The sequence below is a fragment of the Nanorana parkeri genome, unplaced genomic scaffold (assembly GCF_000935625.1).
Source record: "Nanorana parkeri isolate BGI_ZX_2015 unplaced genomic scaffold, ASM93562v1 scaffold566, whole genome shotgun sequence".
In the NCBI taxonomy this organism is placed as follows: domain Eukaryota; kingdom Metazoa; phylum Chordata; class Amphibia; order Anura; family Dicroglossidae; genus Nanorana; species Nanorana parkeri.
Window position 1 is genome coordinate 447,865 of NW_017306834.1, and position 16,799 is coordinate 464,663.

The 16,799-nt window shown below is 44.0% G+C and overlaps 2 protein-coding genes across 2 annotated transcripts in view; both read left to right on the forward strand.

The window, feature by feature from the left end:
• The window catches only part of FAM91A1 (family with sequence similarity 91 member A1), a 37,138-nt gene extending 32,843 nt beyond the window's left edge, over positions 1 to 4,295 (forward strand). The window contains exons 17-20 of the mRNA XM_018562213.1: positions 97 to 231; positions 638 to 751; positions 2,190 to 2,262; positions 4,123 to 4,295. Of these exons, the coding sequence (XP_018417715.1) occupies positions 97 to 231; positions 638 to 751; positions 2,190 to 2,262; positions 4,123 to 4,295 (495 nt within the window). The remainder of the gene's footprint in view (positions 1 to 96; positions 232 to 637; positions 752 to 2,189; positions 2,263 to 4,122) is intronic.
• Positions 4,296 to 6,805: 2,510 nt separating this feature from the next.
• LOC108791683 (protein FAM91A1-like) lies at positions 6,806 to 11,751 on the forward strand. Its single transcript, XM_018562229.1, has 4 exons — positions 6,806 to 6,888; positions 8,784 to 8,907; positions 9,727 to 9,796; positions 11,117 to 11,751. The coding sequence occupies exons 1-4, from the start codon at positions 6,867 to 6,869 to the stop codon at positions 11,306 to 11,308; spliced, it is 408 nt and encodes a 135-aa protein (XP_018417731.1). The 5' UTR covers positions 6,806 to 6,866; the 3' UTR covers positions 11,309 to 11,751.
• The last annotated feature ends 5,048 nt before the right edge of the window (positions 11,752 to 16,799 follow it).

Genomic DNA, 16,799 nt, shown 5'->3' on the forward strand with positions numbered 1-16,799 from the left:
TTACATATATTACATTACAGCTGTCATCTGATGGGTATAATTATGGTTTATTTGCATTTATTCCAAGTTAAAGTGTTATTTCTTTTTTATATGCAGCACATCGGTCCGGCCATCCCAGAAGTGAGTTCCATATGGTTCAAACTCTACCTATACCACATTTCAGGATATGGACCACCCTCTCTCTTGCTGTCAAAGGGAACCAGACTCCGGAAACTGCCTGATGCTTTCCTAGTAAGCACAATGTACTGTATTTTCCCAGTACAAGTTTTACGGTCACATGATATACTGTGGAACCTTCATTTGTCACCATAAATGAATGCTGAACTTTAGTTTATCGCCCTTGGATCTTGGCACTGCATGATTTCAGCACAGGACTGCTGGCTTTCACCACAGAGCCACCAAGGGCAGGATGATATGGATATGCAGCAGATTTGGGGTAGGGCATATACTACTGATTAGGATAGTGTTGGGTTGACCTCGAAAGTTAGGTTAAAGAATAACTCCAGGCATGTAAAATGTTAACCCCCACACTTGGACTAATAGGCCTGGAGTTCAGCTTTAATTGGACTGTCTTACCATATTAAAACATTGTCAGCTCTGCTTAATTGGTCACACTGATCCCATGTTCTCTTGTTAGGCCTATGACCGCTTATTGATTACATCATGGGGTCACGATCCAGGAGTCGTTCCAACATCAAATGTACTAGTTATGCTGAACGATGCATTGACGCATTCTGCAGTTCTTATTCAGGTAAGTCCGATTTCGTTTTTGGGGAAATGTTTGCTTATATTCTGCATCTGTTACAGGTTTAACTGCTTTCCAACCTTACTAATAATAGTACTTTTTTTTATCTTTTACATTTTTTGGAATATTTCTGAATGCTGCATTTTCTGCTTAGTAGAATCTTATTGCTTCTTACTCACAGTGCGTGTCTACCTGTCAAGTTACACTGACTGAAAACACTAAACACTGTGTGCCCGAAATTTTGTTTCAGCAGTTATGGATCAAGACTACATACACACAACTGGTTAAGCCCATGCAATGTAAATACCTGGTGAATCCCCCCCACCCCAGTGAGCCACGGATGTTGCGTACAGCCTCCAATCTAATTCAGTGGCTGTTCACAGGTATACGTCGGTACTTGCACACAGCAGTGTATGTGTACAGACATAAATCCCTGGACGCAGATCTTCGTCTGTATGGATATGCAGCTGTACGCATGTACCTGATTATACCTGCATACAGCTGTGTACAGCCATTGACTTCTGTTGGACGCTGTACGAAGCACCCGTTGCACGGGCTGATTTGGTTCATCTGTTGGTAGACGATTGCTGGCTTCTTCCAGATTGGCCAGATTTGTTATCTCAGGGCCCAATCTTCCACCCTGCTTCTCGATCCCTGGCTTTAAATGCCCAGCTGCTGAAACCTAAGTGTTGAAAGACACAAGCATTCAAGATTCTGTCATTCCAACTGTGATTCGGGCTCGTAGATCTTCTACTCGTAGGATTTATCACTGCGTGCGGAAGGTTTATTTTCCTTGGCGTGAGTCCTTGCAGTTTTACCCACGTGCTTATGTCTATATTGCAAATTTTGTCTTTCCTTCAATTTGGGGTAGATCAACTTTTAGCCAAGCATAGACCCTGCACAGCCACCTGAGAGTCCGCAGAGCCCACCTGAAAGTCTGCACAGCCCATCATAGAACTGATACAGCTACCTGAGAACTCGCACAGCCCACCATAGAACCTGCACAGCCTCCTGAGAACCTGCACAGCCCACCAGAGAAACTGCACAGCCACTCGAGAGCCCGCACAGGCACCTGAGAACCCGCACAGCCCACCATAGAACCTGCACAGCCACCTGAGAACCCGCACAGCCCACCATAGAACCTGCACAGCTACCTGAGAGTCCGCACTATTACACTAATTGCCATTATTTTTTCCTAGACTTCTACTTTCAGAGCTAGTTATTAAGCTGTTACTAAAACCAGTAATAATCGAATGCAGAAACAATTAGTTAATATGATAAAGACTAGATACATTTTTATATAGTCTTACAGATAAACGTCCCTTTGAGGGCAACCATAATGCTGGTGTGGCCCATGAAGAAATTGAGTTTGACACCCCTGGTTTACACTTTTACTAAGTTTTATAAAGGAGGTGCTCACAGTGTTTCATTTCTTTCTTCGCAGGGTCATGGCATGCATGGGATGGGAGAGACTACACATGTACCTTTCCCGTTTGATGAAGCAGAACTGCAAGGAGGTGATTATTTTTACAAGAACCTCAAACCTCTCGGAACCTTAAAGTATATGTAAAGCCAAAACATTTTTTTTTGTTTTGGATACAGTAGAGAATGGCTAAAACCCCTTGTCAGTTTTTATTTTTAGCCATCTGTATCGCATCAGGGAGATTTGTCTTCACATCCTGTCCTATAGAGACAACAGGAAGCGAGAGCAAACCTCTCCAAAGTGAGGAAAATCCCCTCTTGGTGTTCCCCAGATCAAGTGTCCCTATTGGAAGAGTCCTCCTCTATTCCTGTTCTGTTATAATTCAGATATTTGGATTTTCCCTCACTTTCATTCCTGACAACGGTCACCAGAACAAATGGAGAGGGTGACTCTCCCCAGTGGGGACACAAATGGCAATAAAAACTTGACACGGATCTAACCCTTCACCTCTCTTTCTAAAATTTAAAAATAATAGGTTTTGGCTGTATGTACACTTTTTAGTAAATGCCACTTATTTTATGCATGGCTTTTGTGGAGTCCTCATTAGGAATCAAGCAGACGTGATAATCTTTGTTTCCCATACACTGAGAGCTACGAAGCCGGAAAAAGCTTTACAAAATCTCAAATGAGTGGCATCGTGCTCTGTTTACTGTGAAGTAGAAGATCTGGGTGCTTAGTTGACATTAGCCCACACTCCTTAAAGGCTAACAGGGTTGTTCACTAAAGGGTGAAGGGTTTGGAGAAGGCAGGAGAAGTGAACAATCTAGGACAACATAACTGAACTGCAAATGTTCTCCAATTCAGCTCACTTTCGAGCTATGTTGTCCTAGATTGTTCGCTTCTCCTGCCATCTCCAAACTCTTCACCCCTTTGTGTATAACCCTGTACGTTTACCTTTTGTGACCAGATTTCATCTTACACCCCTTTTTAGGGTGAAATGTGGTCAGATCGCAACCCATCAGATCAGCTTATATATTTTGTTGGAACAGATTCCACTGTACTTCTGCCCCACCTCATCCTTATAAGTAAGCACTTTTGTGCAAGGCATTCTCACTGCTGTATGTGCTTTTTGTATGGATGGCATTTTTCTGTATGGTTGCTTCTGTCCTCCCAGCTAACACCAGTAGGGCAGCTACAATTGACAGCAGCGCTAGTGCCGGTGTCTCCGACCCCGTGTGCGATTTCCCATTCACAGGCTTTGATTTGTGAATGCATATACAGGGGGCTGAGACAACATGAGCGCTGGTGTCACCTGTAGCTGCCTTGCTGATGTCAACTGGTGATGGGAAGTACAGAAGAAGCTGTACCCACAAAGGGTAATATTAGCAATGTTTGTACACTAATTCATTAAAAAGAAAAGATCTCACCTTAGCTATGCAGTGTATCCATAACAGGTGGAATATACTAAAAACCCGGTGCCCGGAGTTCAGCTTAAGACCTTGTTCACACCTGAACGTTTTGTAGCGCGTTCAACGCTTGACGAACGCTCTACAAAACGCTCAAACATCTAAATCCCATTGTATTCAATGGTTCACACCTTGCCATATTTCCGCCCGTCCGAACGCGATACAAAACGGCCTACGCCCAAAGAAGTACATGTACTTCTTTGGGGCGTTTTGGTCTCGCGTTTCCATTGGTATACAGCCAAGTAGCCCACGGAAACGCGCGTTTGTCGCGCTGTTTTTTTTACCGCGAATCGCTGTAAAACCGCGCGACAAACGCGCATATTCAATACGTCTAGGTGTGAACCCAGCCTTAGTCATTGTCTAGGTGTCTTAAGATAACTCAGGTTTTGATTTGTCAGATTTTTTTCCTTCTTCCAGAAACTCATTTTTAAATGTCATCTGTGAATGTGTTTTGAGGTTAATGGAAACCATTTCTTCTTTGCTCTCAGACTTTTCCAGCCTCAATATGGGAGTCCATAAAGCCTTAAAAGTCTTGAGGGAGAGGATAGACCTGGAGCACTTCTGTGGCTTCATTACCATGCTGAACCCCAGAAGCCAACACGTCCGCCAGAGGAGACTGAGCAATGCTTCTGATGTCAAAGGTGATCCGCTGGGTTTTTAAGAAGCTCTCTAGGACAGTGGTTCTCAACCCTAGGGGCTTAGTAAATTCTTCCAGAACCTTTCATACCCCCAACATGACTGCGATTGAGATATATTGCGATTGACTTGTTTCTGACCCGATTTCTAAACTATCACTACTCTATCCATAAAAAAAGAAATAAACTTTGGGCTATATATACACTTTAAATCCGTAACATTTTCATAACAAAAGAAAAATGGCACACAATTGCAGTTGTATCCTGTAGCAACCGATCCGTGTTCTTGTTTAACATTTCGCCAAAATAAAGAGTGAAATCCAAAATAAGAAAGATATACTCACCCGAACCTCTGACCCGCCTTGCTGCTAGAGTGGTCCCTGCAGCCTCCCTTCGCTCCAGCGACAGAATGCTCCTCAGCATCCTCATGTCTGATATACTGTATTAGACGTGATGACTCATGGATCCTTAGACCGCTGGAGCGGAGGGGGAGAGAGGCTGCAGGAACTGGTCTAAGAGTCAGGCGTGACCAAGGTTAGCTAAATCAAGCACTTAACCCTTGCAGGGGCGAGGGGTTGTAGCCCAAGTGTGAGGGTTACGTTTTATTATACCCGGAGTTCTTCTTTCATTTCAACTTTTTGTTAATGTAATGTAAATTTCCTGGAGTAGACATTTTTGCCCGGTGTCGGCATATGAACTCGAATGCAAACCAATGAAAACGTGCAACAAGCTATTTTTTAAATTGGGAATCAATGGAACAGCAATCACTGTGGTAGCACAGAAAAGTTTTCCGGTTGAAGACAAAAGATAATATGAGCTCAGGGGGAGAACGTGAAAGTGAGTGCATTACCAAAGCTGGCTAACCCCCAGAGCTACACACACACAACATCCCAGCAGTAGATTGGATGCGCCCACAGATGTACACAGTAACCCTAATCCTAAGCTGGACCTCGTGGATCATGAGGCTTCTGTGTATTTTTGGGGTAGCTCTGTGCTGATGAACTGAAGATCATCCTTTCCCTGCCTCCAACTGTCAGACAGGACTCCTGCTTGTAGCTGGGGCTCCTCTGCCGTGTCACAGGCTCAGCGTCGGCAGCACCTCCATAAAGACAGAGATCTGCACTCAGTTAGCCTCATGGTTACCTCCATCTGGCTCCTGCTACTCTGTACTAATAGGGAAGCTGGAGCCTTCTGTGTGCTTCTTTTCTGGGACTGTCAGGCACCCAGGGCAGCCACACCTGGTCAGGAGGACCCCCGCAGCTTCACTCCAGGTGCCGACAGAAGTGCAGGACTGGAAACCAGGGTCTGACCAGAGGAAGGCCTGGTACCGGGGGCGCAGCCCTATAATGAAGACCGCTGCTCTAAGGCCTCATTCACACTGCCGTGCGTATTGTACCATATGCAACATAGGCAAATAAATGGCTCCATACACATAGCCACGTATGGAGCCGTATATTTGCGTAGCATATATATGCGCAAAAACAGAATGGAACAGAGATGCGTCTGGGCAGCGTATTTACGCGCATATATGTGTATATACATGCATACAGCATATTAAAAATTCCATTACGAGTGATGCATTCTGGGATTGCATATAGTGCACGCATATACGCTCGTATATACGCAATATACAATTTTGCTTGCGTTGTGTGTGAATGAGGCCTAAAGGTGTCCATACACTGGCCAAATTCCGCCTGGTTTTTAATGTACCGGCCAAAATTCGCCTTTCAGCTGTCATTCCTCGATCGGCTGATCGAAGGAGCCGGCTGCAAAATCATCGTAAGATCAGAGCCGGCAGCCAATGAGCTGCTCACTCTGATCGGGTATTCTTACAGGTGCCAGCAGCCACTGTCGGAATACAATGTAAACGGCGGCGATTACTCGACCGACACACTACTTGTGTTGATGGAGGAATCGCGTCAATTTCTTTCGTTCAGCCCGCAGGTTGAACGAAAAAAATTGACAGGTGTATGATTACCGTAAGAAAAACTGAAAGAATTCTACTAAGCATTGTTCACATTAAACCCTTTTACTGCCGGAGCCATTTTTGTTTTCTTTTTGTGCACACATACTAAAATGCACCTGACAAGAACATAAAACCCCACTGAAGCGTGCATTTGCATATTTTGAAGTGCAGGCTTTTAAAAACACTTAACCTTCATTCTAAAGAAAGAAATGGAGCATCTTTGAAAGCTTGCACCTAAAAATATATTCCGCCTACATTTTTTCTTTTGTACTAGTACTCATGGCTAACACGGTACAACCCTTTGCCATTTGGTGCACTGGCAGCACTTTCAAAATGATTGGACTGCTTAACCGAAATGGATGTTAATGTTCGACATAACACATATGTGAACCCAGCACTGAACTAATTCCCAAAGACTCATTGGGACCGTAACATTCAGGGGTACAGGTACCCTTAAAAACAAGATCACACAGGCACTCATACACATGCAGAATCACATACATACACACAATAGGTTGAACTTGATGGACCCGTGTCTTTATTCAACCTCAAATACTATGTTACTATGTAAACTGATGTTAATGGCAGCACAGAATCATTTGAGCTTGTTGTGGAAGAAGTGGCCGTAGACATGGGACAGAAGGTCAATGAAGGTAAATATGAACATGTATAGAAGAAAGAGGGAAGGTGTGGGAGCATCACCTCAATTCAATGTGACTGGATCTCAACTCCAGCATTCTGTCATCTATTACCATATCCCCTCCACATGCAGGAAATTGGTAATAGTTTATTGAATGAAAGTAAGTATAAGTAGACCAAAATACTCTTCATGTTTGAGTCCTGCATGTGATGTAAGTAGTGTGTGACTGTAAAACTACCCAAATCAGGCAAATTGGACCTCTGACACCCCTTCAACGTGGTTCCTGAATACCCAGCCTATAGAAAGGGAGATAACGCTGTTCTTTCTGCAGTGAAGTCACTGCAGCATTGTCACTCTGTGGACAGGGTAGTTTTAGATTGAATTTAAGGGGGAACTATGGGGTAAGTGTTTTTCCTCATAGTTCTCTTTAGGGTCACGGGAGGACATATAACCTCCTCCCATGACCCAATGCTCAGTAATAGCCCGCAATATACTGACAGCGCCACAGCTGGGACAGATCCCGACAATACTGTCGAGATCCACCCAGCTGCGTGAGTGACAGCTGACTCTGCCTATCTAAAGGCAGAGCCAGTTGTGCCCGCCCCCTCCCCTTTCGTTCCTCCACTCAGCACTGGTGGATCAGAGGGGGGGGGGGGATCCCTGTGGGGAGCGGTGACTGACAGCTCACTGCAGGGAGACAATCGGGAACTGAGTGGATCGGTGGCATGTTTCTGCTCACTTCCCGATCAATAGAGCCAACCTGTGACAGCTTCTTTGTCACAGGTTGGCTCTAACTATGAGGATGAGCGAAAAACACTTGCCTCATAGTTCTCCTTTAAGTAGGTGCCAAACAAATGAAAGGATTAAACCTTATGACTAATGGCTAACCATTGTCAGCATCCCCAGCAGTGGTTTACCCCAAACCTTATAACTGCTTGGCCTGTTAAAGGAAAAATCATGTATCTACTGTCAGAATTAACAGGTACTACAACTATGTTACAGGAGGACAAAGAAATTGATTTTGCCCATAGTTTTACCTTAAGGGCGTATTCACACCGTAGTATTCAGGTTCCACTATCGCACAAGGCAATTCACCATGCACTGTTGCGCTGCTGTTCATTCTGATTGCCACCACAATCAGCTTGCCAGCGGAAATGTGTTGCGATGCAGTGAACAAAAAGTAGTACACACATTACATTTTTCAATGTACAGCAATGCAATGCAGGCTAGTGTGGTAATGTGCAATTGCAGTGCAATGTATGCTCACCTGGAGATGTGTTGGAGTGCAATTCAGAATGAATAGCAACACAATGCATCAGCGCACCTGGCATACAGTGCATTGTGCTGTGCAGTAGTGTGCGCTGAACGGATGGATACCATGTCTTTAGGGCAACATTATGGTGTGAATTGCCCCTAAAAGTTATGTTTAGTCTGGCCCAAAAAATAAAATGTGGTTACACCAAGTATTTACTTTGCTCCATGGTCCCACAGACTTCCTAACAATCAGTTGCGGTAGTGACAACCGCCGTCGCCTGCAGCCACTCCACTTTTCGTGTACCTGTCCCCCTTACTGGTTTCATCAGGTACGTTGCAGCTTTCTGCGTACCTGCATTGTACATGATGGTGTCAAGGATGAGTCCACATTTCAAGGCAGGAAAACTGAGAATTAAGATAAGTATTACTCTCTACTAGACCCCCGTAGCAAAATTAGCATTAAATCTTCAATATTTAGGGTGACACCCCATATCATTTTTGAGCCAGCTCGGAGCTTAGCTTAAAGTTTTTCACTGCAGAGATTGGGAATATTTCTTTTCAGGAAAAACAACAAAGCATGTGGCATGCACCCAAATGTTTGCAGACCTCTTTCTTTAAAACAGTTTTGATTAATTAACACTGCTTTTATTACAGCACCAGCTGTGGAGTCGGACTGGGTCCCATTAGAGCTTTGCTACGGAATCCCTCTGTTCAGCTCAGAACTCAATCAAACCGTGTGCAAGAAGATCGCTGCTCATGGCCTGTGCGGGAAAGACAGGTAACTGACCCCTCTGCTGTCTACTGTTCAGTAATAGTGGAACACATACAGACTATTGCTGCTGACCTTTGATGTTTATTTATATCACCTCTTGATAAAATCTCTGACTTTGTAAAAGAATGCAAGTGAGGAACGGGGGCATTATTCCCAGCAGCCTTTACATTTCTTCAACTCCTTTCCCTTGAAAAAAAAAATTCCTTGACAAGTGGCTTCAAACAGATTCCATTTCCCTAACTCCAACACTACAGGTGTATTTAACCCTTTAGCCAATAGACCAAAGGATATGCATACCTTTTTTATGCAGCAGTCGCTGTTTGGGTATTCTGACAGCGGGAGATTCTGTTAGACTTTTTTCTTTCAGTCCACAGGCTGAACAAAAAAACTAATAGTATAAATCCGGCTTTAGTGTGCGCGGCTATCTTGAAAGGTGTGTGATGAAGTTGAAGTAGACACATTGGGGGGAATTTATTAAAACTGGAGTAGACAAAATCTGGAGCAGATTTGCACTGCAACCAATCAGCTTCTCTGTCTCATTTTCAAATCTTACCTGAGCAAACTGAAGAGAGATGCTGATTGATTGCAAGCGCTCCAGAAAAATGCCCCCCATTGGCTTTGTGTCACTGTGATGTCCCTGGCCTGTAGGGAATGTCTTCTTCTCCACCTCTCTGTGTGTTCTGGCACTTTTTTTTTGTAATGATAATTTACACTGTTTTCTAGCCTGTCCTAAACTGCACATGGACATATTTTTATTGGTGCGCAGTTAAAGATGAAGGTTGATATGGTTTAAAAAACCTTTTCTTCTGCCCACTGTTTCTGCAGCCTTCAACATCTCCTCCATTCCAGCCGAAAGCTCTCCTTGAAAGTCCTCAGCTTTGTGCAGTCACTGCAGGTATATTCTCCCATTTTGTTCACCTATTTATCATATCTGTAAAAAATAAGTCAAGGCAACTGGACCTGCTGTATTTTTCGTGAAGACGTTTCACTGGTCATCCAACCAGCTTTCTCAATTCAGAATGACTTGTACAAAAAATTCTCTGGGAATAAATATGGTGAATGCTGTTCCAATCCACGTAATCTGTTAGTTGCAACCAGGTATATTGGAGCTAGGATATGTTATTAACCTGCCCAGAGAGAGGCGGTTAAACAGCATTGTATATCTGACCTGCATGCAGTCCACTGCAGTGAGGAGTGCTCAGAATTGTATATCGGTGAAACAAAACAGCAGCTACACCAGCATACGGCACAGCATAGAAGAGCCAAACCCTCTGGTCAGGATTCAGCAGTACTGGTACTCTAGAAAAAAAATGGTTATCTATTTTAAGCCATTATTTGCTCAGCCTGCAAAACAAACTCTTCCTTGTGGCCATGCATCAGTACATGTTTATATAGACAGGACTTCCCAAAATTACCATGTTTATTGACCTCTCATCGTGTCACATTGTCAAGCGACATTTCTGAACCACGCAGTTCCGTCTTTAGGCAAACCACAAGCAAACTAGTCTGAACCGCCTAGGTGTGTGACAGGTCTGCTTTAAGATTCGTAAAGCAGACCTGTCACACACACACACCTAGGCCATTCACACTGACATTATGATGAAAAATGTATAAGTAAAGGTTACCTTCAGTGTAAACCACAAGTCAAAGGGATCAGTAGATCCAAAGATATTGGCAATGGAAGAGAGGCACAGGTCTCCTCTTTTTTCCTCAAAATGTTAAGCCTGTCCGCTTCCCTATTGGTCTGTGAGGCCGTTCCTTGCATACAAGGACCAATGGGGAGCCTCGGAGAGCAGGAGGTGCGCTCCAACTTTACCTTTTGCTGGAAAGGTTATCAGAAATGGTTAGTGACAGGTGAATGAGTGGACCTGGTCAGGGCCGGACTTCCCACAAGGCCACCGAGGCCCGGCCTTGAGGCAGCAGTGGTGTGGAATTCTTATATCCCGACGTCCGGGGGCAAGCAGGGCTAAATGTAGAGCAGCGAAGCCGCTGCTCGTTTTGTGCAAGTGATCTCGGCATGTCACCGAGATCACTCGTATGCAGCCTGCAGGTCTGTCCCTCCCGCCACCGTGGAGAGGGGGGGGCACATTGAGGAACCATGCCTTGGGGCAGCCGACAGAGTAAATCCGTCCCATCCCTGGACCTGGTGCCCAGATTTGATGGCTCATCCATTGACACATACATCTCAATTGAATCTGTTGTACACTTTTTATAGGAAAGCGGATCTGCCATGGAGTATACCTCGGACACTGGAACATCGAGCCTGCATGGACAACCAGGCCTGACAGAGGCTGGAGTACCACTGCCTTCCAAGAACTTAATCTTTCAAGATGGCATCCTTTCTGAGTGGAATGGGCGAGCCCGGGTCTCCACTCACCACGTGCACACGCCAAGCAAGCAGGCCTGACGGTGGAAAAGAAGACGACCATCTTGTTAAACCTTTGCCCTGTTGGTGTTTGTATTTATTGCTGCTGTGTAGGTTATGTCTTTAGCAGCACGACTCTAGAGTCAGTGGCTGGTCACTTTGTCCTGTGGCATGTCCCACAATTCGTGTACATTCCTAGGATGCTTTTTTTTGCAGATTTGGAACCATTACTAGGCCGAGTAAAGCGTGCATCATAAAATGACTAAAAGTCTTACAAGAACCACTTGTAAATGCCACTTATTCAAGGACCAAACATTTTATCTTTTGTTGTTGTTGTTCCTGAAGCTTGCTGGGACTTTGAGTTCCACTAAAGCCACCAAGTACCTAAAGGCCATCGTAAACTGAGACTTTGTTAACGTTCAAACTCATGGTTATTTATTAAAAATAATTTCAACAGAGGTTTATCTATTCAAGCTGTTCAAAAAGTATTGATCTCGATAATAATAAGATTTTTAACATTTGAAAGAAATTGACAGTATATGTTGATGATATTTTGTAAATTTATTACAATGATTGTGAAGTATTCCCCTCAGAATGGTTACATGAACTTTTAAGTCACTTTCCAATTAGTGGAGGTTCTCGAAAAATAGACTCAAAAGGCTCGCGCTTTTTGTTGGATTCTACTGTACATCATAAAAAAAGCAAATGAGATAATTAGTTTATTAAATTTCCCCTCTACAAATAGGAGTGGTCTGTTTATTTGTTTGTGTTGCGTCTTCTATAAAATGAACTTGGCGTCCAATGCTCAGCAATGTAAAAATAACACAACATATCTTTTTTAACCACTTGCTGCTCGCAGAAATTTCTTACATTTGCACACATGATAAAATCAGAATTTTGGGCTAGAAAACAGCTTCAGACCCCTAAATAATGATATCTTTTCTGAAAGCAGAGGCCCTGTATAATATACAGATGCTAGTTGCAATTTTTTATGTCGCATGGTATTTGTGCAAATGTTTATCAAACCAGTATTTTTAGGATAAAATACACTAGAATGAAATTTAGTGCACAGAAACAGAATATAATACCCAATTTATTTGGTAAAATATAAAAGACGGGGTCCCGCCGGGTAAATAGATACCAAACATGTCAAGCCTTAAAATTGTGTGCGTCCGAGAAACCGCATAAAACTACAATAACCCAAATTTCCCATAGGCGACGCTTTAACCCTTTCGCTGCCAAGCCCTCCGGAACATTTTTCAAATCAGCTGGCCAAGCTATTTTTGAATTTTCTGCAATTTTTTCCTATTGATTTGATTTTCAACTGCTGCGTTGCTAGCGTTTGTAAAAGACCCCCCAAACCATATATTTTCTGAAAGCGCAGGCCCGGTAGAATAAAAAGACTTTTCCCATTCATTAGTTTAGTGTTAATGGTGATTGATGGGCCTGGAATTATTGCTCTCACTCTGACTCTCGCAACGATATATAACATGTGTGGCACAATTTTTGTTTTTGCATTTAGGCCCATCCGACGCTTGTTTGCGTTGTATGTGGGGGGCGGGGGACTTTCAAATTATTTCTTTTTTTGCATTTTGTATTTGATTTTTTTTGTTACTTTAATTTTTTACAATTTATTTTTTTACACAACTTTATTGCTATTGCATAGGGGGCTAACAAGCCCCCTATGTAATAGCAAATATAATATGACAGGTCCTCTTTATGGAGACATCAGAGGTCTTTCACCCCTAATGTCACCTAGGCACCCCAAAGTAGCTGATGATGCAGAGATCTGCTTCACCAGCTTCTCCTGGCTCTAGGAGCCAGAGAATGTGCCCAGTGACACTGGAAGTAATGCACATCACTTCCGGGTCCAGTGATAGGAGGAGAGATCCGAACCACTTCCAGCAGAGGACGTAGATTTACATGAACACGTTGGAAGTGGTAAATGAAGCGCATGTGACATCACAGCGCATGTCTTGTGCATAAAAGCAACAATGTAATGGCATATATAGGGCATCTCAGATCTCATATATTGCAGAACCTGTCTGCACTAAGGACTTATGAATCTAACAGCTCTCCATATAGCTTTTTTATCCAAATGCATGCTGGCAACCACAAATTAAAGTAGTAGGCTAGGCATTTTTTAGCTTAATGCATTCTCTACATTAAGTTAAAAAATGCCCAGTACCTTTCTGTGTCCCCCGCCCCCCTTACTGACCTATCACCTCTGCTGGTCCCCGAAGCAATCCTCCTTCCCGAATTTCCTGGTTGCAGGGGGAAAGAGATTGAGGGCAGAGGAGCCATAAGTTCCTCCTGCTGTCAATCAACCTGTTGGGCGGAGAGGAGGGTCGTGACTTGCCGCAGGGCTGTGTACCTCTATGGACGCACACAGCTACTATGGGCACGGCTGTGAAAGCACACACACGGGTGCCTCCGCATCAGCCGCCCCCATATTCGCCCATTACTGCCACTGGTCCCCGAAGCAATCCTCCTTCCCGAACTTCCTGATTGCAGGGGAGGAGATAGAGGAGGCTCTATCCTAGGCTCCTCCTGCTGTCAATCAATCTATTGGGCGGAGAGGAGGGGCGTGTGGCCTGCTGCAGGGCCGGGCTGTGTGTGTTTCTATGGACGAGCACTGCCGGGAAGCATAGGTGCCTTCACAACAGCCACGTAACCTACTAGAGAATGAGGAAGCACTGCCGGGAGAGCACAGGTGCCTTCACGCTGCAGGGACCTACTAGAGAATGAGGAACTGAAAGATTTTTTTTTTTTTTAAAGAAAAAAGGATCTGCATCCCACACAGGTACTGCCATGTGTACAAATAAAAAAAAAACGGTTTAATATTACTTTAAAGCCCCCAATATAAAAAAAAAATCAGACAGAAAACAAGAATGCCAGACCAAAATGGATGTTAGTCCATAGTTTGTGTTGATCAAACATCCAATGCATTTCAGGGGCAGACGCAGCCCTCTTCCTCAGGGTTTAGAAATGATGAGAATGAAGTAGTGGTCAGTGAGAAGATAGAAGAAAGAAACATTTTGGGACAACTGCCCATAGCTGCAATAAATAAATAAAAAAATGTTTTAAGTTCATTCTCATCATTTTCAAGGCTGTGTCTGCCCCCAAAACGCGTAGGCTGTTTAATCATAACAATTGTTACACTTTTTTATGGACTCTTACATCCATTTTAGTCTGGCACTGTTATTAGTGGTGGTTCAGCATTAAAAATCTAAATTTGGAGAAGTTTCAACGCTGCACATTGCTGTGGTTTTTCCAGGCCTGGGTCACCTTTACTGCCTGCAAATGTCTAGACACCGGGAACCTTCTCACCAATGGCCATGAGTTTTGTAGGAGAAGCACATGGCGGATTATAGGTGTGGGGGCCACACAGCCTGCTTACCATTCTGACAAAGGTTCTACTCCCTCTGAGAACACCATTTCGGTTAGTCCCATGCTGTGCTTCCCTATCCTACCCTTCAGAAGGTGTTCTATGGTGACTATAGGATCACACTGAAAAGTGGTCAAACCCCCAACATCCCCTTAAACAGTTTGCCCAGCAAAATCCTACTGAGAATGGCTTCCTTTAAAAGTGGACAGTCCCTATCGTGGACCATGTCATATCTTGTTTGAATAAGTCCCTTACGGTTCCTGTATAGGATGTACTAGTTGTCAAGAAACACACGGGCAAACGGAGCGGTTAAAAACTCTCTTTAAGGTCTTACTTTTTATGCCCAGCTATGCAACCTGCAGTTGCCTCTATGGTGGTATGTCAGACGTTAATGGTTGGTCCAAGGCCATGGCAGCTCCCCTGCTAGAAACATCTTCAGTACATGCCCTTCACTGGAGAACTCCTTTCCTTCACAGGCCTCGGGTATCACAGGGAACACAGTTCCTCCATAAGGCCTTCCAAGCCCACTAAGACGGAAAGTTAAACCTCTTTGCAATGAAGGGGCGCGCCCACTTTTACAAGTGGGGGGGACATCTTTCAGCCTTTTCGGCCCTCTGCATGAGGTACATTTCCATTGACTAGGTTCAGAGTGTCATTACTAAATGCTACAAGTCAGTGTTATCCCAATACCAATGCTAGTATTGGTGTCGGGCCGATACAGGGCATTTTCACATGTACTTGTACTAGTGAAAATGCCCCAATACTAAAGGCTGATATTGGCCCTTTAAATTTTTAAACGAGCAGCTGCTTGAGGTTCCGTGCTTGCTGAGGACGGACCCTGAGGTGCTGCTACTCTAAGGAATAATACTGAAGGTCCTTGTCTGGGTATCTAGCATACAGTATATATGGAATAAATGCATCTGGTCATTTATGGACATACTGGCAATCTGTGCTTTCCAGCCTTCATATAAACGATTCTTCTCCCCGTAAATAAGACTCTGCTCATTAGCACTCTCCCCGGAGTTATTCATTAAAAGGACCAAAAAGAGGGAAACGCTACACAAAGGGGATCATAGTCCCCATTCCAAGGGCAGAAATGTTCTAGTTTTGATCCAACCTGTTTACTGCCCCCGAGGCCAAGTGATGGTTTCACCCTAAAGCCTGTAGCTCAACGGATTCCTGCCAGTCCACAATTTCCAGATGGAATCCATCCGCTCCGTCATTACTGTCCTTCAATCAAGAAATTTCCTGGCATTGGTGGACCTCAAGGATGCGTATTTACACTTCCGCATTTTTCCTGCCCGCTATCGCTACCTGCGTTTTGCTACAGCACCCAGCAGCTTTAGTGTGCTGCTTTTCCCTTTGGTCTGTCCACGGTGTTCACCAAGGTGCTATCAAAATAAATCACAAGTACACTGCGCTTCCCCTTCCCAATAACAAGACAAAAAATATGTATCAATTGTATACAATATAATATGTGACATTTGTATAACAAAAACTATATACCGTGCTCAAGTATAATCTTCTCGTAAAAAGTGCTTACTCCTCCTTCACGTTGATCAAAGGTGTTACACCCTATGTGATATTCCCATCAGTGTCCGAAATAACAGTCAAAATATATTTCTCTCCAATCCTCCACACATACAGTTGAAACTCGAATAATTAGAATATCGTGCAAAAGTTCATTTATTTCACTAATGCAACTTAAAAGGTGAAACTAATATATGAGATAGACTTATTTGGAAACCAAGGACACAGAGTATGGAGGAAGAATGGAGAGGCACACACTGCAAGATGCTTGAAGTCCAGTGTGAAGTTTCCACAGTCTGTGTTGATTTGGGGAGCCATGTCATCTGCTGGTGTTGGTCCACTGTGCTTCATTAAGTCCAGGGTCAACGCAGCTGTCTACCAGGAGATTTTGGAGCACTTCATGCTTCCTTCCGCAGACGAGCTCTATGGGGATGCTGACTTCATTTTCCAGCAGGACTTGGCACCTGCCCACACTGCCAAAAGCACCAAAACCTGGTTCAATGACCGTGGGATTACTGTGCTTGATTGGCCAGCAAACTCGCCTGACCTGAACCCCATAGAGAATCTATGGGGCATTGCCAAGAGAAAGGAGAGACATGAGACCGAACAATGCAG